Raw genomic sequence first — 24,311 nt, 5'->3', positions numbered from 1 at the left:
GAATGAACAAGAACAACAAAGTTGTAATAAAAGAAGTAAAGACAAAAAGCAGTAAACATTGAGAAGTAAAATATTCTAGTTTGCAGCGGCAGCCGCTCTATTAAAGGACTGGAGCACCACCCACCTCTGCCACCACCAGTAAATAAAAGGATAATAAAACTGGTTTTAAACTCGTTTTATTATCGTTTTATTTTAATCCCTTGGATCCGCCCAAGGACTCTGACGAGACTTGGGGGGACCCAGGGGATGACACTGCTGGTGAGGAAGTGGTGGGCACTCCCTTCACTGCGTTTCAGGCTGGCCAAAACCCTCATATGCAGTGAAGCTCTCAACATCCTCAGCTGCGTTGCTGGGGCTGGAGAGAGCAGGCACAGGCTCCCAGTCTGCCTGGGAGCGCAAGTTGCCGACGCTCAGGCCAATCCTGAATCATGCGAGAGCTGCTTCAGGATTGGCCGCATGGCAGGCTAGGAGCCTGTGCCTAGAAGCAGGAATGGGAGCCTGTGCCTAGAAGCAGGAAGAGCCCAGGCGTGGGAGACAGCAGCGGTATGATAAGTTTATTTATTTATTTATTTTGTACCCAAACCCTCCCTATCTCCCTCCCGCTCCCCCCCCACACTTTTGACAGGGGACGGGCCGCTATTGCTAGTTAGTACTGCTGAGAAGTAATGCATTCGAATTAACAAGGTACACTCTTTTATACAAATATTTGAAATTCAAAGTAAGACAGTTGGTCATTGGGACTATTTTTCATGGTGGAGCGACACATTAAGAAAAATATTGTGTTCTTTCAATCTAGTTGGTATATTAATGGTTTGAGATTCTGTGTCTTTGTGCGGTGTCTTGGGCCTGAAGGAGAAGTATGCGGTGGAGGCAGGTAGTTAACCTGACGCCTATGTGTCTCCAGACTATTTGCAGCTCAACCAGCAGGTTTATTTTCCCTTTTTTTATGACATATTCCTGTGCGTTTGAGCAGATGAATGTAGAAATAATATCACCTATGATGCGGCAATAGATGTTCGCTGGAATACAGTCTCCCTGTGTCAAAACTCCTTTTCACAGGGCCACAGAGAAAGCAGTAGCTGCTGGGCCCAATCGTAGTGGCTGGAGCCCTTTACTCCTGATATGCCCTGATCCCTTCTATTATGGTCTCTGAGCAACTAGACCATGTAACACTTTCTCACTTGACTCACAGTGGAAGCGCAAGTCAATCAATTGAAAGCTTTTTGGAGAGGAGCTAGGTGTAGGGTGAACACAGCCTCACTCCTCAACATACGATAAGCCACCACAATAATTGAATATCCAGATAAATACTTGCTCTTCTAAACAAAAATGTATTTCTACACACCCAAAGCAAAAAAAACACACTAAATAACAACACACTCTTGTTAAGGTCTGTATTCTTGTATCGTCCTCACAGGCACCATTGTCCCAGTCTTCTAACTACTGACTGGGTTATTCCCCATTCACTTGGGGCAACATCCAGGCTAAGCCCCTGCTAAAAATTTGAGTCTTAGAGGTGCCATGGTGGCTAGTTAAAGTCAAAGTTTCCCAGCACGGCGACTCTGTAGTCAGGACAGTTGCCCCACCCACAGGCTCTGTGACTTTAAGTTCAGTCTTACCGGGTACGACTGAAGACTAGACGGCGAGCCGAGGAGTGTTCAGCGGTTGAGGTTGATGGTGGCAAGGGCTGGGAGAAGCATCAATCTCTTTGTGACCAGGACAATGTCTGGAACTCTGAGGTGCTCCTATTTTGTTGCAGTAAGTACTCTTGAGTGCAAATGGCAGCCTTTGGGTGCTCCGGATGTTCCAAAGACAACTTTGCAGCTCTGCACTCACAGTTTGCACTTGATTCATGGGTCATGGCCCACTTCTCCTTCCAGAGCCCCCAAATGGCATCCAGGGGTTGCTTCCCATGCTCTCAAGGTGATATCCCTCTACGAGTCACACGCTGCACAGGGCAACGGCCCTCAAAATTCACCACATCCCACATCTAGTATATGGGGGTTGTGAACAGCTCAGGCGCCACCCTCCTTTAGGTCACAATGCTGCACCATAGTAAGGGCCCTCAACCTTCACCAGAGCCCGCATCTCACATATGGAGGTCATAAATAATGCCCATGGTGGATGAAACGGTCAATGTGGTGGTCCCGGTGTGGATCTTAATCTCACTCTTTGATTCCAGGATCCACTCCGCAGGATTCCCACTGGACCTTGCTTTTTCCAGCCAATCTCCTATTCCTCACAGGGTCTTCCTATCTTGCATCAGGCAGAAGCTGGTGCTCCAGGGCTATTGGTCTTGATTCACCTTGAGTGATGTCCCCTCACCCAGCAGGGAGACTGGATACTGGAAACAGGCATAACTCGTGCTGAGCTTCTCCATGCTGACTTACTGCTTCAGTTTGACAGTTTGGGAGTCTCAAACTCCCCCTTTTTAATCCATTTTCAGACATAAATATGATTTAGTGTTTATGTTTTTGAAGATGGTGCTCTGGGGGTTGCCCACTTTGAAGTGTCAATTTCTCTGTTGTGCTCTTCCTCCAGAGAGCACTCTGCCACAGCCGGAGTGTCTCCAAATCGCCTTAAATGTAGGCAGGGGAAGTTACTCAAGGTTCAAACCTGGATGCCAGCCTCAGTGATGTACGCTTCAAAAGGTTATCAAAGACCAGCAGTCCTACTCTGTATCATTCCCTTATCAGCCCATCTACGTCCCGAGATGTGTCCAGGTCCCATTCGATCAGTAACCTCTCTTAGAATCAAATCACCCTTTTGGTATGAATATAAAACACCTGGTTTTTCCTCCCTCCTATGTGTGTCCTACCAGCCCTGGGTTTCCTGAAATGGAACCTAGAGACTGCCATATATTGTTCTCTTCACAAGCACACATTCATCGCTGTTCACACATGCAAATAATCGTGTGTGGGCTTCCATGTACAGTATCTCTTCACAGGTACACATACATCCCAGCACGTAGACGTACCAATGCACACTGTCTGGCACTGTATACAACCCAATGCAAGCCAAGAGTGAATTAAGCATGCCGGAGCACAACTTTACCAAAGAGGACCAGGAGGCACCACTTCAGTGACATAGGTAAAAAGGCCTGTTCACTCTATTGATCATTAAAACTTAAAGTACAGAATGCTGCCCCCAACACACTTGTACTACTTAACTCCCGGTGAAGGCAGTAGCCTTCCACTCATCTGATAGAGACTTCTAGCCAGAGATTCCTTACGTTAAAATAATTTCCATTCGTCAAACAGGATCCAGACATTTTTTCGTGAGCAGCACCATTGTGCGCTTCTTGATGGCATCGTTCGGCTCCTCCTGACATCGGCGGCTTCGTTTGTGCAGGAAGTGACTTGCACAGTGCCTATATAGGCGCCACCCAGGCACACTGCTGTCAGTTCTTTTCTTTACATGCCAGTCAGAGCATATCTAGAGAAGAGCTACCCCCAGTCTTTTTTACTGACTCTTTTTCAACTTTTTGGCTGCACATTTTTTGAGACTTTGTCTCCTGTTGTGGCAAGGATGTCCACAAGGAAGGCTGGTTTTAAGCTCTTCTACAGATGTCGGTGACTGACCTAAACTTCATTTATCTTTGGTGCCTCAAGCACAATCATGACACCAAGACCAGCGTTAGTTGAGGCGGCGTGCACCTAAGGCCTTTATGTAGAGTTCCCTCAAGCTCCCTTGCTGCCTGGTGTGCGATGCCGCAACCGTCTCGATCCTGGTTTAGAGGAAGGTCCGGAGCCACACCATGCACTTGTCATCACAGTTGAAGTCGTCGGGAGTTCGGGTAAGTCCCACAACCTGAAGAAGAGCAAGAATTCACAGAGGTCTTTGACTTCGCTTGTTCATTAAAGTCATTTGACAAGAGGAGGGAGTATTGGTATTCGATGTCTGGTGCCGCATTTGGGCCTTCGCCTGGGCCGTCTCTGTGCCTCGCAGAGTTTCCAAGAGCCAGAGCGACCCCTGCCCACCTTCGTGAATTTTATGAAGATATGCACGTCATATTTGGGTGTTCCATCCCTGCTGGAGTGCCTTCAGGCCCGCGGTCTCGGGAGTCCCTACTGGTCTTCTTCCGAAAGGTTCGCCCTTGGCACCAGTCATGCCCTTGGATCCAGGGATGGATTTGGAGCAGCGCTGGTCGAACCACTTAGGCTTTCCCCGGCACCTACTCAACTTCCGATGTCCCCGGGTGCCTCCGACACCCACCGGCGGTGCAGTTCCCATACTTATCCCCAACTCCGATATGGTAAAAGCGTAACTCCGGCGACGACTGGGGGCCAACCACCTGGCTGAAGTGTGTGCCCTATCCCTATGGGCTAGGATTTGAGGATGATTGGAAGGGGACGCTGGACCCTGATGAACACCAGCCACTAGATGCCCTCTTTTGAGGATCTGTTGGATGCCAGGTGACTGGATACCTCCCCAGATACGAGGCTGCTGAGGAGGGAGCCTCATTCACTTTGGTGGTGAGAAGGGCAGCTGAGGTCCTGGATCTTCGCTGCCCACTGTGGCTGTCAAAACAAAAGTCTTTACGGAGGTGCTTCAGCCAGGAGTCATCCCATCTGAACCACTTCTCCCGTTTCACTAAGCCCTCACAGACGTCCTACTCGGGGCCCGGTCAAAGCCCTGCACTAGAGTTCCTGTGAATAAGTCAATTGCCAGCAGCCATCGCCCTGCCTCAGGGGACCCCAGTTTTTTCATAACATACCCCACAGTGGAGAGCTTAGTGGAGTCCAATCCTCTGCTTCCAACATAAATCCTGTTGCATTCCCTACCACCCACCCGGTCAGGGAATTCAAGAGGCTGGGTACCTTGTAGAAGAAGATGTTCTCTTCCGCCAGTGTGGCACTGCAGACGGTGAACACTGCGTACCTTTTGGGCCTATACTCCCGCTCTCTCTGGAACTCGTTGCACAAGTGCTGCCTTTGGCCTCATGGACATGCTCTTTGATGGCTCCCATGTCTACGAAGACAAGGCAGACCCTGCGCTGGAGCACTTCAAGGACAACAGAACTATGGCCAGGTCCATGGGAGTTTCCATGGCACCTCGCCAACCACTGTCCACCTTCTGCTCCTTTCATGGCTACTGAATGGGCTACCAGCCACATCTCCAACCACCTAGCCACCATGGCCAGCAGCTTTCTCAGTCTGCATGGCTGAGGGCGCTGCACCCACAGGCCTTGTGGGTAAGGTAGCCATAGGTGGGGCCAACATGGTCCAGATCACGGAGGGCACTGCAAAAGATCTGCCGTGATGGCTGGCGAACCACGTTGGGATCAGGGGCAGACCCCTCTCCCTTCCCCAACAAGATCTGGTATCTGTTAAGAAGTGATGCGTGACAGACACATCACTCCTGGGCATGGGCGGCCATCTGGGACAGGTGGAGATCGGAGGACTCTGGTCTCCAGCAAAATCTGGACCCCACATCAACCTGTTAGAGCTCCGAGTGATGCGTTTGGCTTTGAAAGCTTTTCTACCCAACATCAAAGGGAAGCTAGTGCATGTGTTCACATACAACACCACCATGTGGTACTGCAACAAACCGGGTGGAGCGGGCTGTGGACCCTCTGTCATGAGGCCCTACATCTCTGGACATGGTTGGAATGCCAGGGCATTACCCTAGTGGTTCAATCCCTAGCGGGCTCTCTGAACACCATAGTTGACGAACTCAGCCGAAGATGTCCAGTGGATCACAAAGGGCATCTCCAAGGAGGTGTTGCAAGGTCTCTTTCAGCAGTGGGGAGAACCTTGAATAAATCTGTTCACCGCTTCTAAGAAAGCACAATGTCATCACTTCTGCGGGCTGAAGTTTCCAACGCAGCTCTATCTTGGACACGCTTTTTGTCTCAAGTGGAGCACTAGCCTCCTGTACGCCTTTCTGCTAATACTACTCATGCTCAGAGTTCTCAAGAAGATCAGGAATGACCTGGCTCAAGTTGTGCTTGTGACTCTGGACTGGGCTTGGAGAGTCTAGTATCCCTAGCTATTGCAAAAGTTCATTAGTCCTCCGATCAGGCTGCCCCTTTCGGAGCAGCAAGGGAGGGTTCTCCACCCGGACCTGTCAACGCTCCACCTTGATGCATGGAGATTGAGCGGTGACAGTTGGCAGATTCTGGCCTTCCACTCTAAGTCTGTAATTGTATTGTATTGTATTGTAAGGGGTGCTTATAGAGCGCACTGACACCATGGGTTTCCTGGCGCTGGGTAGACATGGAGAGTACAGAAGGACTAGACGGATTGAGGGAAGAGCCAGGTTTTTAGAGACTTACGAAAAAGAATCAAAGAATTAGAAACTTTAAGAGAAGAGGGAAAAGAATTCCAAAGCTTGGGGGCCAGGTAAGCAAATCTCCGGCCTCCAGATCTACAGAGTTTATAAGAGGGAACAGTGAGAAGGTGAAGATGGGAGGATCTCAGATTCCGGGGCGGGCAATAAGGTGTAATCAGAGATTTCACAAACGCGGGACAAGGCCCGGTTTGCGATTTGAAAACAAGACAGCCGATCTTGAAGGCAGACCTGGCCGTTACGGGGAGCCAATGGAGTTTGACAAGAAGGGGCCTGGCAGATTGCCACTTCGGGATCCCTAGGGCCAGTCTCGCCGCTTGATTTTGCACCACTTGCAGTCTGGCCACCGATGTTTTAGGCAGACCGTGGTAGATCGCATTAGAGAAATCTAAGCGGGAGAGGACAAGGGCCATGATGACCTGTAGGAGGGCGTCGGGTGTGAAAAGAGATGCCACTTTCCTGATCCTGCGTAGCTGGAAGATGCAGGACGAGACTACCGTCCCCACCTGTGGCCCAAGGGATAGACCGGAGTCAATTGTGACCCCTAAGCTCTTCACCGAGGCCACGGGGGTGGGAGAGGGACCAAGTTCCGCCGGCCAGAATTGTGGCCCCCAGGAAGTGGCGCTCCTACCGGGAAGGAGGAGCTCCGTCTTCCCGGGGTTCAGTTTCAGCTGGTTGTGGCCCATCCACTGGAGAATGTGGGACATGGCTGCCTGGAAATTAGGGATAGCAGAAGGGGAGTTGAGAGAAAAGATGAGTTGCAGGTCGTCCGCGTAGTTAAACACGGTGACGTCCCACTGCCTCAAAGAAAAAAGAAGGGGGTGAAGATAGAGATTGAAAAGAAGAGGGGATAGCGAAGAACCCTGGGGGACCCCACAGGGCGAGCACTCCCTGGGGGCCCTGAAAGTGCCAAGGCTAAGGGTCTGAGACCTGCCGGTCAAAAAAGATTTGACCCAGGCCAGCGCCAGGCCCTGGATGCCAGCCTGCTCGACACGGTGGAGAAGGATGTTATGGTCCACCGTGTCGAAGGCGGCAGACAGATCTAGTAGTACCAGGGCCTGGGGGCTAGCCTTGTCCACCCCGTCTCTCAAGGCATCCAGCACCGCCAAGATCACAGTCTCCGTGGAGTGGCCGGGTCTGAAGCCAGCCTGATTGGCCTCGAGGAAGTTGGAACTCTCGATAAACTGAGAGAGACAGGTGGTAACGTGGGCCTCCAGGATTTTAGAAAAGAAGGGTAAGAGGGAGATGGGACGGTAATTTGCTGGAACGGCGGGATCCACCCCTGGCTTCTTCAAGAGGGGCACCAGAACGGCTTCCTTGAAGGGGCCGGGTACCGTACCAGAGGAGAGAGAAGAATTCAACAGAGGGAGGATGCAGTTGGGTAGAGAATGGCAGATGGCCCGGAGTATGGACGGGGGGCAACAGTCGTCAGGAGATCCGGACTTGACGCGAGTGGCAAGAGTAGCCAAAGAAGTGGGGTCTAAAGGAGGGAATTGTGTGAATGAGATAAGGTTGTGAGGGGGGGAAGCAAAACCAGCGCCAGGAAGGGTAGCTGGAATGGTGTCCTTGATCAATACAATTTTTTCTACAAAATAGGTGCTGAGAGCATTACATGCTTCCTGTGTGGCAACCTGGGTGGGAAGCGTCCTGGAGTCTGAGGTAAATTCATTGAGAATTTTAAAATTTTCTTTAGACTGACACGGGGCAGATAGAATTTTTTCTGATGCATAGGTTTTTTTTGCTGTAAGGATGGCGAATTTATACCTATTCCGGGCAGCCACATAGGCATCTCTGCTTAGGGGGTGATAATCACTCCTCCACTTACGCTCGAGTTGACGAAGTTCCAAGTGGAGAGATTTGAGGTGAGGGGTAAACCATTTGTGGGAGTTTCTGTGCCTGGATTGGGGGAACTTGATTAGGGGGGCAAAGATGTCGCTGGCTGTCGTGAGCCAGTCAGCTACCGACCCGCAGAGCTGATCGACACTATTGTCGTCAGGCAGCAAAGGGTAAGTTTGAGATAAATGGGCTACAAGTTTGGGAGGGTCCACAGCCTTCCACTTACGAGCCATGCCACCCTCCCGCAGGGGGACCCTAATCTGGCCGGCCACCGATATGGTGGTGTCGATCATAGAGTGATCCGACCACACGCAGGGTGTTATTAACGGGGGAGAGGACTTGACCCCATGGATCCAAATATGATCGAGGATGTGGCCGCCCTTATGGGTGGCAGACCTGACCAGTTGGATGAAGTCCAGGCTCGAAAGACCCTCGAACAGTTCGAGAGCATGCGGGCCGGCGTCCTCATGCTGAAACCAATAATTAAAGTCACCGATGATGACGGTACGGGGAGAGGAGGTAGTAATGTTGGTAAGTTGGTCAATGAAGGCTGAGGGGAAAGACGGCATAGGGTGGGGAGGGCGGTAGAGTACCACGAGGGTGACTGCCCCTGCCTCCGTCCCAAGGCTGAGGACCAGAGTGTCTACTTCCGGCAGGGTCATAATCGCAGAGGTGATGATCTTCAGATCCTTGCGTATGACCGCCGCCACCCCTCCCCCTGCGCGACCTCCTGAGCGGTTGGTGTTTAGCAGGAGGTAGTCTGGGGGGAGTGCAGCTAAGATGTCAGGAAGTGAGTCATCAGTGAGCCAGGTCTCTGATAACAATAGGGCATCAGGGCTCTCGGTAAGAAGTAAGTGCAGGATATCGGCTTGGTGCTTAACCATGGATCTTGTATTCAGGTAGAGGACCCGTACCAGTGACTCAATGGGAGCTGGAGCCACAGGTACTGGCATAGACCCGAGGCGGGGAGATGAGGTACCGGCAAGACCAAGGGATGAAATGTGGGTCCAGGTATCGGGGGGGGAGAGGGCTGGCGGAAGCGTGTAGGCGCCTCAATGCAGCGGGGGAATGGGAAATAAAGGTAGCAGCATCCCTGGCCCCTGGGCCCGTCCGGCCGCGGACGGGCGCAGACGGGCTTGACTCTGGTGCGACTCCGGCGCGCCCGCTGCGCTCGTCCGCTGCGCGGCCGCATAGGGGATGTTTAAATAGGCATGTGACGCGGGGGGTGGGAGGAGCAACAGGGCGGGAGGAGTGAATTAAAAACAAGGTGATGGCGTCAGCCGCTAGCAGTCAGCGTGACGAGGAAAGGCTGCTCTTGGATCAGCAGAGAATGAGGAATTAAAAGTCATGTAAAGCGCCCAGCGCGCGCGAGCCCTCTGCCACAGGGCTGCTCGTCTGTTCACTCAGAGTCCAAAAGGGGCGTGGCCTAAATAGGCACGTGACGCGGGGGGTGGGAGGAGCAACAGGGCGGGAGGAGTGAATTAAAAACAAGGTGATGGCGTCAGCCGCTAGCTGTCAGCGTGACGAGGAAAGGCTGCTCTTGGATCAGCAGAGAATGAGGAATTAAAAGTCAGGTAAAGCGCCCAGCGCGCGCGAGCCCTCTGCCACAGGGCTGCTCGTCTGTTCACTCAGAGTCCAAAAGGGGCGTGGCCTAAATAGGCACGTGCCGCGGGGGGTGGGAGGAGCAACAGGGCGGGAGGAGTGAATTAAAAACAAGGTGATGGCGTCAGCCGCTAGCAGTCAGCGTGACGAGGAAAGGCTGCTCTTGGATCAGCAGAAAATGAGGAATTAAAAGTCAGGTAAAGCGCCCAGCGCGCGCGAGCCCTCTGCCACAGGGCTGCTCGTCTGTTCACCAATCCAATCAATCCATCAAGACAGTATACGCCTGCCATTGGAGCAAGTTTATGTCATGGTGTACAGACAAACAGATTACCCTTTATCTGCTCCCCTTTTCCAAGTTTTTTTGTTTTGTTCTTACCCTGGCACAGCAGGGCTCTGCATTGGGCATGTGGAAGGTTTTTTTTTAATCGGATATCTCAGCTTTTCTACAGCCGCCAGATCAGCTCTCCCTTTTCAAGTCCCCTATTGTAAATAGGTTCCTTAAAAGTCTTTAGTATGTTTCCTTCAGCTCCTTTCATTATTCCCCAATGGGACCTCAATTTGGTTCTTACTTTTCCTATGCGTACTCCCTTTGAGCTTCTTCATATCCTCCCACTTAGGCTCCTCACTATTGAGACGGAGTTTCTGGTGACAATTACATCTGCCCAGAGAATCAGGGACCGGGAGGTACTGTCATCTCAGCCTCCGAATATTTATTTTTACCCAGACAAACTGAGCATCCTTCTTGCCGAAGGTAGTCACCCTGTTCCACATAGGCCAGTCCATCACCTTGCCTAACTTTTACACTATGCCTCATTCCTCTAAGAGGTGAGACTTCATTGGCTGGACCCAAACAGAGCGTTGTCATTCTCACTTGACCCCACAGGACCATTTTGTGTGGGCAATCAACTCTTCCTGAGGCATGTTGGAACCAGGAAAGGGGAGTTTGTGCAGAAAGAAACCATCTCTCAATGGATCGTGCTCTGCATTAAGATCTGCTATGCATTGGCCAAGAAGCAACCACCGGATGACTTGTGTGCTCATTCCACCAGAGCAAAGGCTAACTCCACTGCGTTACACACGGAGGTCCAGTCCTGGACATCTGTTAGGCTGCAACATGGGCTTCGCTGCACAAGTTCACCAAGCCCTACTGCCTGGACAGTCAGGTCCGTCAGGATGGACACTTTGCCTTTGTGGTCCTGCGCTTCTTTCTAGTCTAAATCGGGGTAGCAGACCCTCATCCGGCGGAGGTATTGCTCGGGTATTTATTCTCAGGTAAGGAATTTGTGGCTAGAAGTCTCCATCAGATGAACAAGTTACTTACCTTCAGTAAAGCCTTATCTGGCAGAGACTCTATCTAGCCGCAGATTCATTACAATCCATCCTCCCCGTGAACTGATTTTTATGTACAAGGCTGTTCCATTTTCAGGGAACTAGTTTCACACATCAGTGGTAAGTGTCCTTCGTGGCTCTACACTCCTGGCGTGGAAAGTCTTGAAAAGAAACTGACGTCAGCACGCTGGCGTGGCACCTAATATAGACACTCTGCACGTCATTTCCAGTGCGGCCGAGGACACCAACCGGAGCCGGACAACACCACCTAGCGGCGTGCTCACAAAAGGTTTTCCAATCCAGTCTCGCACCTGAGGATTATTGTATGGTAAGGAATCTGCAGCTAAATATAGTCTCTACAGATGATGCGTTACCGAAGGTAAGTAACTTGTACTTAAGTGTAGTCCTTTGGGCACCCCTCCCATTCTTAACAAGACTGCAGTACTGGAGACAGTCCTAGGTCATAGAGCACATGCATGATCCGTGTTCACACATTACCAGAAATTGTTACTAAGGATCGAGGTATAACCATAGCTGGGGCATTTAGAGCATGGATACATCCATTACCATGCGAGGTAATTTCTATCCGAAAACCCCCGTTGAAGCTAAAGAAGTGGAACATGTTGACTGTGTCATGGGAAAGCTTTCTGCAGAAGATTGGCCAGAGGTAGGGACATTGTTCCCATTTTACTTTATTCATAGAACAGTTTTCCATTTGCAATAAAACAATTCCATTAATATTAAGAAACTTGTATAACGCAAACTATGCAAGTAAACAGTAAATCATGTACCTCTTTGGCTTGATTGACATATATTAAATCTGGGTCGCTTGTCGCCTACCCAGGAAGTCCTAAAACACGCAGTAGCCGCGTTTGTATGGCTCCCTGAGAGGTAGTTAGGATGATTATTAAATTCAAACTGATCTACTGTTGCTCTATGGCTGTCATGACAACGTCTTTTATGCTTATGCAAATCACGGGTGCTGCAGCTTAGCAAGGCAAATGTGTATTTATGTTTGCCCATGAATCCTTTCTTTTGTATTCTTATTCAATTGGTAAACAGTCGGTAGGCCACAGGCAGTGAAAGATGTAATCTGCTTATAATATTGCTGGCAGGGAAGGGAGCATGTGTCCCTTATCAGCTCACATAGGCGACTGGAAGCTATCCTAGCCCGGTGGAGACTGTAGGTGTGACGTGCTGCTGGGACTGCAGATGAACTGGCCTGTGTGATACATTATCAGTGGTCCATTGTTGGTGGCTTTCACTGGCGCGCTGAATTATTTATTTATGGTCTCTCAACAGAATGAAGGTGGATTGACGCAGTTCTTCGAGAGCGTTGTGAAGGTCACTCAGGTGGAGCCAAAGAAAGTGGTCGGGTGGCTAATAAACGATCTACTCGGCCACTTAAAGCTACAGAACCTCACAGTGAAGGACAGGTAGGTCTGCATTAATGGTGTCTGCTTGTCTAATTGCAGCACGTCATCTGTCTACTTTGAATGTTGAGTTTTTCTGAGCCTGTTTAAAAAACAGGTCTCTCTCAGGCTGTGCACTATGGCTGAAAGTTAGACAAAAAAAACACAGCTATGACGCAGTCAGCGCTGGCTGTATGTAGCACTTTTTTTTGCTTGCTAAAGGGAGGGATATGATTGAGGCAACATGGAGAAAAGGTGTGTGGGAGATACAACATGGACAGCAAAGTGTAGGGGGAAAAAGCACTAAGACACGAGCAGCACCGGTCCCATTGCTTTTATTTTGTTATGGCCGTCTGGGTGGGGGGGGGGGAAGGGGGAAAGGGGTTCCAACATGAACAACAGAGAGAGGCTGGTTGGCAGCAACAACATGGAAAACACGGACAGGGGAGGAGTAGCAAAGCAGACCACATAAGGAGGGAAGGTAGGACGATATGGACAGCGGAGGGATGGCAGGTGGAGAGGGAACACAATGGAAAGCAGTGGGTCAGCTTGCAGGGGAATAAGGTGGTGGGAGAAGTACACAAGCGAGACAGCTAAAAACCATACAGTCTGTTAGAGTGCTTAAACAAAGAGAAAAAAGTAGCTGCGAAAGGATGCAAGTGATGCGTCCATGCTCCAAGGGAGGGACTAAGAGGTAAGCATCCTATGGCAGGTGACTAATAAGAAGCAAGCAAATGAGATTGTCAATGAAGGCAACTAATGGTAGGCAATGGGTGGCCACTGTTGGAAAACAATATGTCTTGCATGCACTGTCATAGTCAAGACCTAAAAATGTACACTTTAGCTGTTTTAAACTTTGCTTCTCTCTGACTTCTTTTGTCTATTCAAAAGTATAAACTACACATATAGAGCAACCATGTGTATGCTGTTAATGGTATGAGGATAATTTTTCAGTGATGTCAACAGACCTAGGAAGCCCTCCCTTTAGCTGCTGCTTATACCTTCTAGGTAGAAGCACAGCATTCCACTTTGTCTCACCCAATGACTTATTTGAATGTTTAGCCACTTGAAAAAGCCTCCCTCTGGTTTGGATTCCTTTAAGTGTGACAGTCAGGAACTTGTGTGGGATCCGGGGTAAAGTCTAGTGGCAGGCCCCTGCCCAACTTCTCGCAATGTGAACATGTTGACTGTTGAATACATCCCCCTTCCAGGTAGGCAGGGTGAAGAGACAGGAAAGAGCTAACAAAACACATTGCCAGTTCTGGGGGTCCATTTAGAGTTGGGAGATAAATGAAAATCATCACACTTCTTGGAGGATTGCCTTCTAGGAGCATTGCTTATCTGGAGAATAAGCCAGTATGCTATCTCTCCGATTAAGGAAATTCTACTGCCAGATGGCATATGCGAGCTCTGCAGTGGGATCTGAAGTTCCAGTGGGCACAGCATCAGGGAACCTGTCCGATCACGTCCAGATCTCGGAGGGCGCTGCACGACAGTTGCAGTGGTGGCTCACGAATCGCCATTGGGTCAGTGGCAGATCCCTCTCCCTTCCCCAACTGCAGCACACAGTGGTGACGGATGCTTACCTCCTGGGATGGGGGGGCCCACACGGAAGAAGCGGAGATCAGAGGCCTCTGGTCTCTGTCGGAGTCCCGGCTCCACATCAACCTTCTGGAGCTGCGGGCGATCCTGCTTGCACTGAAGGCATTCCTTCCCTCTGTCCCGGGAAGTGTAGTGCAGGTGTTTATGGATAACTCCACCACCATATGGTATTACAACCAAAAGGGGGGGCGGGGTATTGGACCCTATGTCAGGAGGCTCTGCGCCTCTGGACATGGCTGAAACATCAAGGCATTACCTTGGTGGTTCAACAGCTGGCAGGTTCTCTGAACGCCAGGGTGGACAAACTCAGCCGCCGGTGCATGTTGGATCACGAATGGCGTCTGAACTCGGTCTCTTTTTGCAGTGGGGAGAGCCTTGGTTAGATCTATTCGCCACCGAAGAGAACGCGCAATGTCATCAGTTCTGCGCGTTGGAAATTTGCATGTAGCCAGGTTCTGAGCTGGGATGGTGCAGTGAGCTAAAAAACGGTGATGGATCAAGCCCTGATCTTTTGACTGGGTAGGAGTGTTCTGCTTAATTCAGATACTCTGTCCATCACCACCCCCTTTATGAATCGTTTTGGCCACCACAAGTGTGGAAGGGTATGCTCAGATGTGAGTCCCTTGCTCACTGCACCATCAGGATTCAAGCAAGCCGGGCCGAAGACGGCTGTAATGCCAGAAACCGGTCCCCGGAAGCTTGTTTCCTTTCCAGTAAAGAATTGGCTTGGTAGTTTGGTCTGCCCTGTTCCCATGATGCACTGGGCCAGGTTCAGACTAATTTGCATGTAGCCAGGTTCTGAGCTTGGATGGTGCAGTGAGCTAAAAAACGGTGATGGATCAAGCCCTGATCTTTTGACTGGGTAGGAGTGTTCTGCTTAATTCAGATAATCTGTCCATCACCACCCCCTTTATGAATCGTTTTGGCCACCACAAGTGTGGAAGGGTATGCTCAGATGTGAGTCCCTTGCTCACTGCACCATCAGGATTCAAGCAAGCCGGGCCGAAGACGGCTGTAATGCCAGAAACCGGTCCCCGGAAGCTTGTTTCCTTTCCAGTAAAGAATTGGCTTGGTAGTTTGGTCTGCCCTGTTCCCATGATGCATTGGGCCAGGTTCAGACTAATTTGCATGTAGCCAGGTTCTGAGCTGGGATGGTGCAGTGAGCTAAAAAACAGTGATGGATCAAGCCCTGATCTTTTGACTGGGTAGGAGTGTTCTGCTTAATTCAGATACTCTGTCCATCACCACCCCCTTTATGAATCGTTTTGGCCACCACAAGTGTGGAAGGGTATGCTCAGAGGTGAGTCCCTTGCTCACTGCACCATCAGGATTCAAGCAAGCCGGGCCGAAGACGGCTGTAATGCCAGAAACCGGTCCCCGGAAGCTTGTTTCCTTTCCAGTAAAGAATTGGCTTGGTAGTTTGGTCTGCCCTGTTCTCATGATGCACTGGGCCAGGTTCAGACTAATTTGCATGTAGCCAGGTTCTGAGCTGGGATGGTGCAGTGAGCTAAAAAACGGTGATGGATCAAGCCCTGATCTTTTGACTGGGTAGGAGTGTTCTGCTTAATTCAGATACTCTGTCCATCACCACCCCCTTTATGAATCGGAAATTCCAAGGCGGCACTCGCTCGGAGACGCTTTTCTTCGCGAGTGGAGTTGCGGTATGTTGTACGCCTTTCCGCCTATACCACTTCTGCCCAGAGTGCTGAAGAAAGTCAGGCGCGATCGGGCCCAAGTCATTCTTGTGGCTCCGGACTGGGCTCGAAGAGTATGGTATCCCGAGCTACTCAGTATGAGCGTCGATCCCCATATCCGTCTGCCTCTTTGGGAGGATTTTCTGTCTCAGCAGCAGGGGACGGTCCCCCACCCTAACCTGTCCAGCCTCCACCTCCATGCGTGGAGATTGAGTGGCGACAGTTGACACCTTTCGATCTTCCTCCTGAAGTCTGTGATGTCATTTTGGCAGCCAGGCATCCCTCCACTAAAACTGTATACTCTTGCAGGTGGAACAGATTTGTGCCCTGGTGCGCAGCAAAGGCTGTGGATCCCCTTTCTGCCCCTCTTTCTGAGGTTCTTCTGTTCCCTCTCTCTTTGGCCCGGCAGGGCTCTGCTCTGGGCACTATCAAAGGTTATCTTTCGGCCTACTTCGCCTTTCTACGGCTTCCAGATCAGCCTTCTCTTTTTAAGTCCCCGGTTGTTAACCGTTTTCTTAAGTGCATTACACATACGTTTCTACCCGTACCCTTCATAATGCCTCAGTGGGACTTAAATCTGGTCTTGACTTTTCTGATGTGCGCTCCCTTTAAGCCCCTTCATAACTGTCTCTTACGTCTTCTCACTCTAAAGACGGCTTTACTTGTTGCTATCACCTCTGCCAGAAGAGTGAGTGAGCTTCATGCCCTTTCTTCCAAACATCCTTTCCTTTCTGTTCATCCGGACAAGGTGGTTTTAAGGACCCGTCCTTCTTTTCTGCCAAAGGTTGTCACTCCCTTCCACATCGGGCAGACCATCACTTTGCCCACCTTCTTTCCGCCTCCACATCCTTCAAGCGAAGAGGAAGGCTCCACCGTCTGGATCGAAAACATGCTCTCACATTCTATCTGCAGCGTACACAGCAATTCCGGGTTCGGAACGGACCATCTCCCGTTGGGTCGTTATGTGCACCAAAGCATGTTACTCCTTTGCCCAGAAGGAGCCTCCTGTGGGGCTGCGTGCCCATTCGACCAGGGCGACTGCAGCCGCTACTGCCTTGGGACACGGCGTTCCCTTGCAGGACATTTGTCAGGCAGCTACGGGGGCCTCGCTGCACACGTTTACCAAACACTACTGCCTTGACAGTCAGGTCTGGAGAGACGGCTTTTTTGGGCGTTCTGTGCTCCGTCAGGTGTAATCTTGTTCCCAGCCCCACCACCGGGGTTGGTATTACTGGGGTATCTATTCTAAGGTAAGGAATCTATCACTAACGTGTCTCTTTCAGATGCACAAGTTACTACTTGTGTAACGATATATCTGTAAGAGACATTAGTTAGTGATAGATTCCTTACCGCCCCACCCATCCTGCCCGTTTTGCGAACTAATTGCTAGGGTTAAGGGCCCTAGTTTTCTGCACCAATGGTCGGTATCTTGCATGGCTCTGAGTTTCGGCGCGGAAAGTCGTGTTCAGAACTGACGTCAGCGCGCATGGGTGGCGCCTAAGTAGTCTCCGTGACGCCATCTTGGCGCTCATGACACCAGTGATGGACGCGGAGCCGCACGACGCCACCTACCGACGCGCAGGGGTACTGCTAAGCAAAACTTTTTGGATCCAGTCTGACGCCTGGGGAATAGTCTAAGGTAAGGAATCTATCACTAACTAATGTCTCTTACAGATATATCCTTACACAAGTAGTAACTTGTGCTTTACAACCATTATTTATAACTCAGTCTAGCTCCCTTCACCATGTGCCCGAGAACTTATTCATAGTGCCACTTTTTATGCCAGCAAATTCCAAATTTTCGTTAGATATCTGTGGGAGACCATTTTGCACAGAACATATCTCACCAAGAGTCATTTACTGCTTGAACTCTATTGAGAATTTTTTACGAAGATCATACGCGCTAAAACAAAGTCATGCGGGATAGTGGCTGTAGGCTGAAAGTTCTTCTATTCCCCAGGTTCCGATCTGTTTTAACAGATTTAAGCTAAAGTGGTTACTCAGCTTCCGGCCTGAAGGCGGTTGTCAAGTCCTGAGTTATCAGGGCTCTGTGGATTATTCAGTTTCTGGATAATTTGTATGTGATCAACATGTATATAGCAAAATAGGTTGGAGTACGTTAGCAGGCTCAGGTAGACATTGAAGAGGATCGAAACCTGAGGTACGGTGAATTGGTGGTCCTTTTGTGGGCTGATATGGATGTTAAACAGAAGTGATGAGCTGATTGAGAGTTGGTACACCAGAGTCGGAGTTGGTAATAGCTAAGGATGATTCTAGATCTGCCATATAAGTAGTAATGGCTTAGGTAGATGTTAGACAGGTGTGATGATCAAGACTTGAAGTGTGCCAGAGTTGGTGCTGATAGTAGGTAACGTACAGTGGGCCAAAAGATGATTGGAGTCTGCTCATGTACACAGTAGGAGATCCATTATGAGATGCTTCATTGAACACTAAGTCACATCAGGGGCATATCAGAACAGATTCAGTGCCTCTCCCTGCATTGAAGGAATCTGCAACTAAAGAAAAGGGAACCGGTTGTCAGCCGATAATAGCAATCTGACTGAAATACAATCCCTTCTACCTTCATAGATATTCATGTTTCAATTCTGCACCTAATCTAACTTTAGCAGACTTAGAACTGTTGTGTGTAGAGTTGACTTAAACTTGGCAGCCTACTTTTTTATCCAGTTTTTATTTTAAATTAACTGGAGGCAGTGGTCCATATTGGGTTAACTGCAGTATTGTGGGAGCTAAAATGGAAATTTCTGCAAAAGGATCAAGAGCCAGATGTACGACCTATTTTTGCATGTGCAAACGGGTTTGGAACCCGTTTGCGCATGCAAAAATACCAATGGGCCATGTATAAATCCTATTTAGAAAGTCGCAATTTATTTGCGACTCGCTAAATAGGATTTGTGACTCGCTATTAGGAAGGGGCGTGACAAGGGTGTCCTTTCCTAATAGGGACTCGCTAACCTATGTAAGAATGTTTTGCGACCGCAATTGCGGTCGCAAAACACTCACAATTTACCGCCCTCTTCAAGAGGGTGGTAAGGCACTCACAAAAGGGAAGGGGTACCCAGGGGATCCCTTCCCCTTTGTGAATGCAGGGGGAAAATATTTTTTTATGGGCAGGCAGTGGTCCCAGGGACCACTACCTGCCCTTATAAATTGAAACAAAGCTGTTTCAATTTTTTTAATTTTAAATGCATCCCGTTTTCCTTTAAGGATGGCTTCATTAAAAAAAACTGCTTTATTTAAAAGCAGTCCCAGACATGGAGGTCTGCTGAACCTAGCAGGCTACCATACCTGGGAGGGCCAGCCATTCCTAATGGGGTCTCAAATGGCGAGTGCCACATGACTATTGATGAGGCATGCAATTTGGGACCCCATTGGGAATGACAAACAGTGTCTCTGACACTATTGTACATTGGCATTAGCGACTCACAAATTGCAACTCACAATTTTTTGCAATTTGCGAGTTGCTAATGACAATGGTCGTACATCTGGCCCTAAGTCTCTTTGGAGAAAATTAGATATATTGTTCTTATCTACATTCCAAAACCCACCTCTAATGGGACGTCTTCTGTAAGAGAGTCATCTGTTGGCTCAAGGAAAAAACCCCTTCTGAAGATACCCTCTTATGTGATTTGTAGTTCTATAAAGGGTCCACTCAGGTGATTGGACTTGGAATCATGACACCTCACCGGGACACTCTGTATATTTTTTTACAAGGTGGGGGGCTGCATAGCAATCCTCCTGGGCCGTTCTCTGTCCCGGCGATCACCACCTCCTTGGGTAGGGCCTTGAAATTAACAAGCATTTGCAATGCAATAGGTCTCGCATTAGGAAAGTTTGAACTATTGGTATTGAAAATGACAACTTTTTTATTCATGTGTTGGTTTTAAAAGTAGCGAAATTAATAGCTTTGTCATTTACAATGCCAATAGTTATAATTTTTGCAAATATGACACCTATACCATTTGTAATGCAATATGTGTTGTATTTACGTGACTTACATGTATTGATATTACAAATAACAATTGCTTTTAATTTTTTTATTAATACTTAAATAAAAGTTATTGTAATTTATAATGGCAATAGCTTAAACTTTTGTAAATAACTTATGAAGATTATGTTCAGTGTATTTTATTGTGACGAAAATCCAAGAACAGAAGTGAAATATTAACATCTTTTTGTGACATTTGTAATAAAGCTTGAGACATTGAGAGAACATATTTGAACCAGTTGTTGTTGAATGGTTGCACAGATTGATGCTGTGGTGGCGCTGAGTGATGTTGTGGTGGCGACGAGTGATGCTGTGGCATTCAGTGATGCTGTGGTGGCGCATAGTGATGTTGTGGTGGCCCTTATTGATGATTTGGTGGTGCTGAGTGATGCTGTGGTGATGCAATAGATAGAATGAGTGCGATAGATAGAGTGAGTGCGATAGATAGAGTGAGTGCGATAGATAGATAGAGTGAGGGCGATAGATAGATAGAGTGAGGGCGATAGATAGAGTGAGGGCGATAGAGAGAGGGCGATAGATAGATAGAGTGAGGGCGATAGATAGATAGAGAGAGGGCGATAGATAGAGTAAAGATGATAGATTGATAGATAGATAGATAGATAGATAGATAGATAGATAGATAGATAGATAGATAGATAGATAGATAGATAGAGTGAGGGCTATAGATAGATAGATAGAGTGAGGGCGATAGATAGAGTGAGGGCGATAGATAGAGTGGGGAGAGGAGAGATGGAGGGGAGAGAGGGGAGTGAGGAGAGAGGGGAAGAGATGGAGGGGAGAGAGGGTTTGGAGAGTGAGGAGAGGGGAGAGTGAGGAGAGGGGAGAGTGAGGAGAGGGGAGAGTGAAAAGAGGGGATAGGGAAGAGTGAGGAGGTAGGGGAGATTAGGATAGAGGGAGTGGAGAGAGGGTGGGGAGAGGGGGAGTGAGGCGAGAGGGGAGGGGAGAGTGAGGAGAGAGGGGAGAGTAAGGAGAGAGGGGAGAGCAGGGTGGGGAGAGAGGGGAGGGTAGAGAGGGAGGGTAGAGGAGAGAGAGGAGAGAGGTGAAAGAGGAGAGGGGAGGGTGAGGAGAGAGGGGGGCGGTAGAGAGGAGAAGAGTGAGGAGAGATGGGAGAGTGGTGAAAGGGGAGAGTGGTGAGGGGGTGAGTGATGAGAGAGGATAGAGTGTTGAGATAGGAGAGAGTGGGGGAGTGAGGATAGTGAGGAGAGGGGAGAGGTAGAGAAGAGAGGGGAGAGGGGAAAGGGAAGAGAGAGGAGAGTGAGGAGAGGAGAGGGAAGAGAGGGAAGTGAGAGAGGGAGGGGAGAGTGGTGAGAGGGGAGAGTGATGAGAGGGGATAGTGGTGAGAGGGGAGAGTGAGGAGAGAGGGAGGTGAGAGAGGGAGTGGAGAATGAAGAGAGGGGAGAGTGGTGAGAGAGGAGAGAGTGGTGAGTAGGAGAGAGTGGTGAGAGAGGAGAGAGTGGTGAGAGAGGAGAGAGTGGGGAGAGTGAGGATAGTGAGGAGAGGGGAGATTGAGATGAGAGGGAGGTGTGAGAGGGAGGGGAGAGTGGTGAGAGATGGGAGAGGGGAGAGTGGGAAGAGTGAGGAGAGGGGAGAGAGGAGAGAGGAGAAGAGAGGGAAGAGGGGAGAGAGGAGAGTGGGGAGAGTGAGGAGAGGGAACAAAGTCACAAAAAGAAAAAGCATTGTCCGCGGGGCCGGGAGCGATGACGAATTTTGGATAGGGGGGAGGGAGTATTGCCAAGCACTTGAGAGCTAACAGAGATTTTGTTTTCTTGGCAGCTGAGACCACGTTATATAAATGTTACACTAGTGCAAAACAAGGGCAAAACTATTTTGCAGTGATGTTGCGGTTTGCATAAAGGAGGTTGGGCAAACTGGTTTATTTGTGCAGATAATGTTTTGCATAAAACAAAGAGAGAAAAAAATGCATACCAGTTGCAGGAAATGTAGCCTGCATGTATTCCTTCAAATCACTTTTCATGTGTCGTACAATTTATAACAAACAGCGTCTGCCCTGTGAATAACCTTTGTTACACCCGAGAGGCTGTCAGAATGACTGTAGGCCGGATTGAAAGGTGACTCGCCTCTCTGTTTTTGAGGCCTTGGGTGAGTTTAGCACCGCAGATCCGCCTGTAAATTAAAATTAAATATGATGGAAATGTAGTTGAGTGAACTGAAGCGCCACTGTACACCACGGGGCTTTAAAGCATGGGTTCAGCCGCATCCCTCCCCGCGAGGTCAGATGACAATGTAAACACGAACTGCAAGCAGCCTTTGGCCCCCGCTTGGCCCTAATCCTCTGTTTACGCAGCGTTTTAGCAGACTTCTGGGGTTGTGCCCGGCTGCCATTAAAGCCCCGAAGCCTTTTGAAATTTCCGTGAAAGTAATAAAATTAGCCAGTCCTCGGTGCTGGCCCAGCTCGAGCCGTCTGCATCCTTGTCTCGTGCCTGACACTGTCTTTTCGAGTTCATGCAAGTGATTTGGGCAAGAGCGAGGAAAAACAAGCATTGGCGGCGGGACCGGGAGCGATGACTAATGTTGGATGGGGGGGGGGGGAGTATTTCCAAGCACTTGAGAGCTAACAGAGATTTTATTACAAAGGCAAACAAAACTGTACCGCAAGTCACAAAAAGAACAAGCTTTCACTTTGTAAATAATAAAAAAAGAAGTCGGATGGGGGTGGGTGGGCGCAGGGGAGTGAGCGAGGGAAAGGAGGGTGGGAGAGACGGAGGGGGAGGAGACAGCTGAGGTGTTGCGGTGGTTTGGGAGGGAGGGAAGGGGTGGGTGAAGAGGGCACGGGACTGTTGGGGCAGAGGGGGGAGGTAAAAGAGGCGGAAAAGACGGTTGGGGGCACACGGCCTATTTGCATGTATGTGAGGCTAGCGCTAGATCAACTACAAATACGTTGTAGGATTATAAAAAACAAGTCTTCGGAGGAGGCTGATTCTGCGGAAGTGGCAAGCTCTGGCATTGCGCAAAGGGGGGCGGGGGAGAGCATTCCTTTGAAATCTGAAGCTCTCTGCTTTGCTGTGGAGGGTCTGATGCGATGATGCGAGGCGGCTCGGGGAGCAAATGGCAAGCGCGTGCACGGCCACATGCACTCTGCGTAATCCGCCTGCCAAAGCCCCTTGGTCAGCTTTCGTGATCCAACTCTATATGTCTCGAGCTGCAATGCGCTTGCGCATTGGCAGGTCGAGACCTAAAAAAAGGGGGGGGGCAGCACAGCCACTCCTGGAGCCATATATGGTCCTGCGGACTACCACCCCGAGGGTCCGGCTCCTGCTATGTCCTGGGGTGCCCACCCCCGGCCTGCTTGCCGGGAGATGACAGCTCCCGGCAAGCAAACACTCCATTTCCAGAAAGTGGGAGCTGTCAAACATGCGGGCAGAGAAAAAGATGAAACTACTGAAAAAGATTAAACTATTGCTCCTGCATGCTGGGAGCTGCCTTTCCAGCAGCTCCCTGCATGCAGCAACATTGCTGGCTCCCGCAGGAGGCGGGGAGCCGGTTGAGACTGAGAGGGCCTTGAGGCTGCCCCCATCGTCCCAAAGCACAGAAGGTGACCTGTCTGGGCTCCAGCCCACCCAGGGAGTTGTGGCCGGGTCCTGTGATGAAGTCCCAGTGGCAAAAATCAGCCCAGGGAGAGGGAATGCACAGCACCCCTCCTTCATTAAATTGTGGATGGCTATAGGGGATGGGGTACCCGGAGCTTAAATCGGCCCGGGAAGGGAGTGCACATGGCCTCCCTTCCCCATTGTATTGTGGCTGGTCCTGGGGGGGTGCGGTCACCAGGGCTAAAATATGCGTGGGGAGGGGGGCCCGGCCCACCTTGGTTCTATGTGAAGGTCTTCCAGTCTTTCGCCAGGATGATGGACAGCTTACCAAAAGGCCCCCCAGGGTATTTCCCTGCTGATTTTGGTGATGCATTCTTGATGCCGAGGAATATGAGGATATCTCCACAAAAGAAAGCTCTTACTTCATATAGATAAGAGGAAGTACTGTTATTTGTTGGAAATTTACCTCTTTGTAGTCTTGTTGTCCTCTCTATCGGAGAATTCATGTTATCACAGATTTCTGGATAAAGACGCAGAAGGAACAATCACTTTGCCAAACGAACACAAAGTCACTGGAGACATTTCCAAGTAGTCCATTAACCCCTTCGGCGCTGATGACAAAGCCTGCTCGTCATCAGCGTTACCTGCGCTGCGCGGATGACGAGCTGGCTTTGTCATAAACAAGCCATTTTTTAATTTCCCGCGTACAGCGGCAAAACGCGGTAGCGCGCAAGCGGTTAAACAGATGTAATGTAGAATACGCACTGGACATTTACCCAACGAGGTAGCAGTTACTAGTTAACCAGAAGAAAGTATTCCACTTAAGTAGGTAATTTCTGCAAAACTGGACTCTTGTTGGAGAAAAGGGCAGGTGTGGTTCGTTTTTGGCCGAATCATTTACACAGCTACTGTCACACCCACACAGATACTTAGACACCAACAAACACACTCAGGCACTCACACACCC

At 49.7% G+C, this 24,311-nt stretch overlaps 1 protein-coding gene across 1 annotated transcript in view; it reads left to right on the top strand.

Moving 5' to 3' along the window:
* GATB (glutamyl-tRNA amidotransferase subunit B) overlaps positions 1-24,311 on the top strand; it is a 561,352-nt gene that overhangs the window by 445,491 nt on the left and 91,550 nt on the right. Inside the window, exon 10 of the mRNA XM_078676924.1 lies at positions 12,361-12,494. Within this exon, the coding sequence (XP_078533050.1) occupies positions 12,361-12,494 (134 nt within the window). The remainder of the gene's footprint in view (positions 1-12,360; positions 12,495-24,311) is intronic.

The sequence above is a fragment of the Lissotriton helveticus genome, chromosome 2_1 (assembly GCF_964261635.1).
Source record: "Lissotriton helveticus chromosome 2_1, aLisHel1.1, whole genome shotgun sequence".
Taxonomy (NCBI): Eukaryota; Metazoa; Chordata; class Amphibia; order Caudata; family Salamandridae; genus Lissotriton; species Lissotriton helveticus.
Note: the sequence above shows the minus strand (reverse complement) of the source record. Positions and strands in the feature narration are given on the sequence as shown.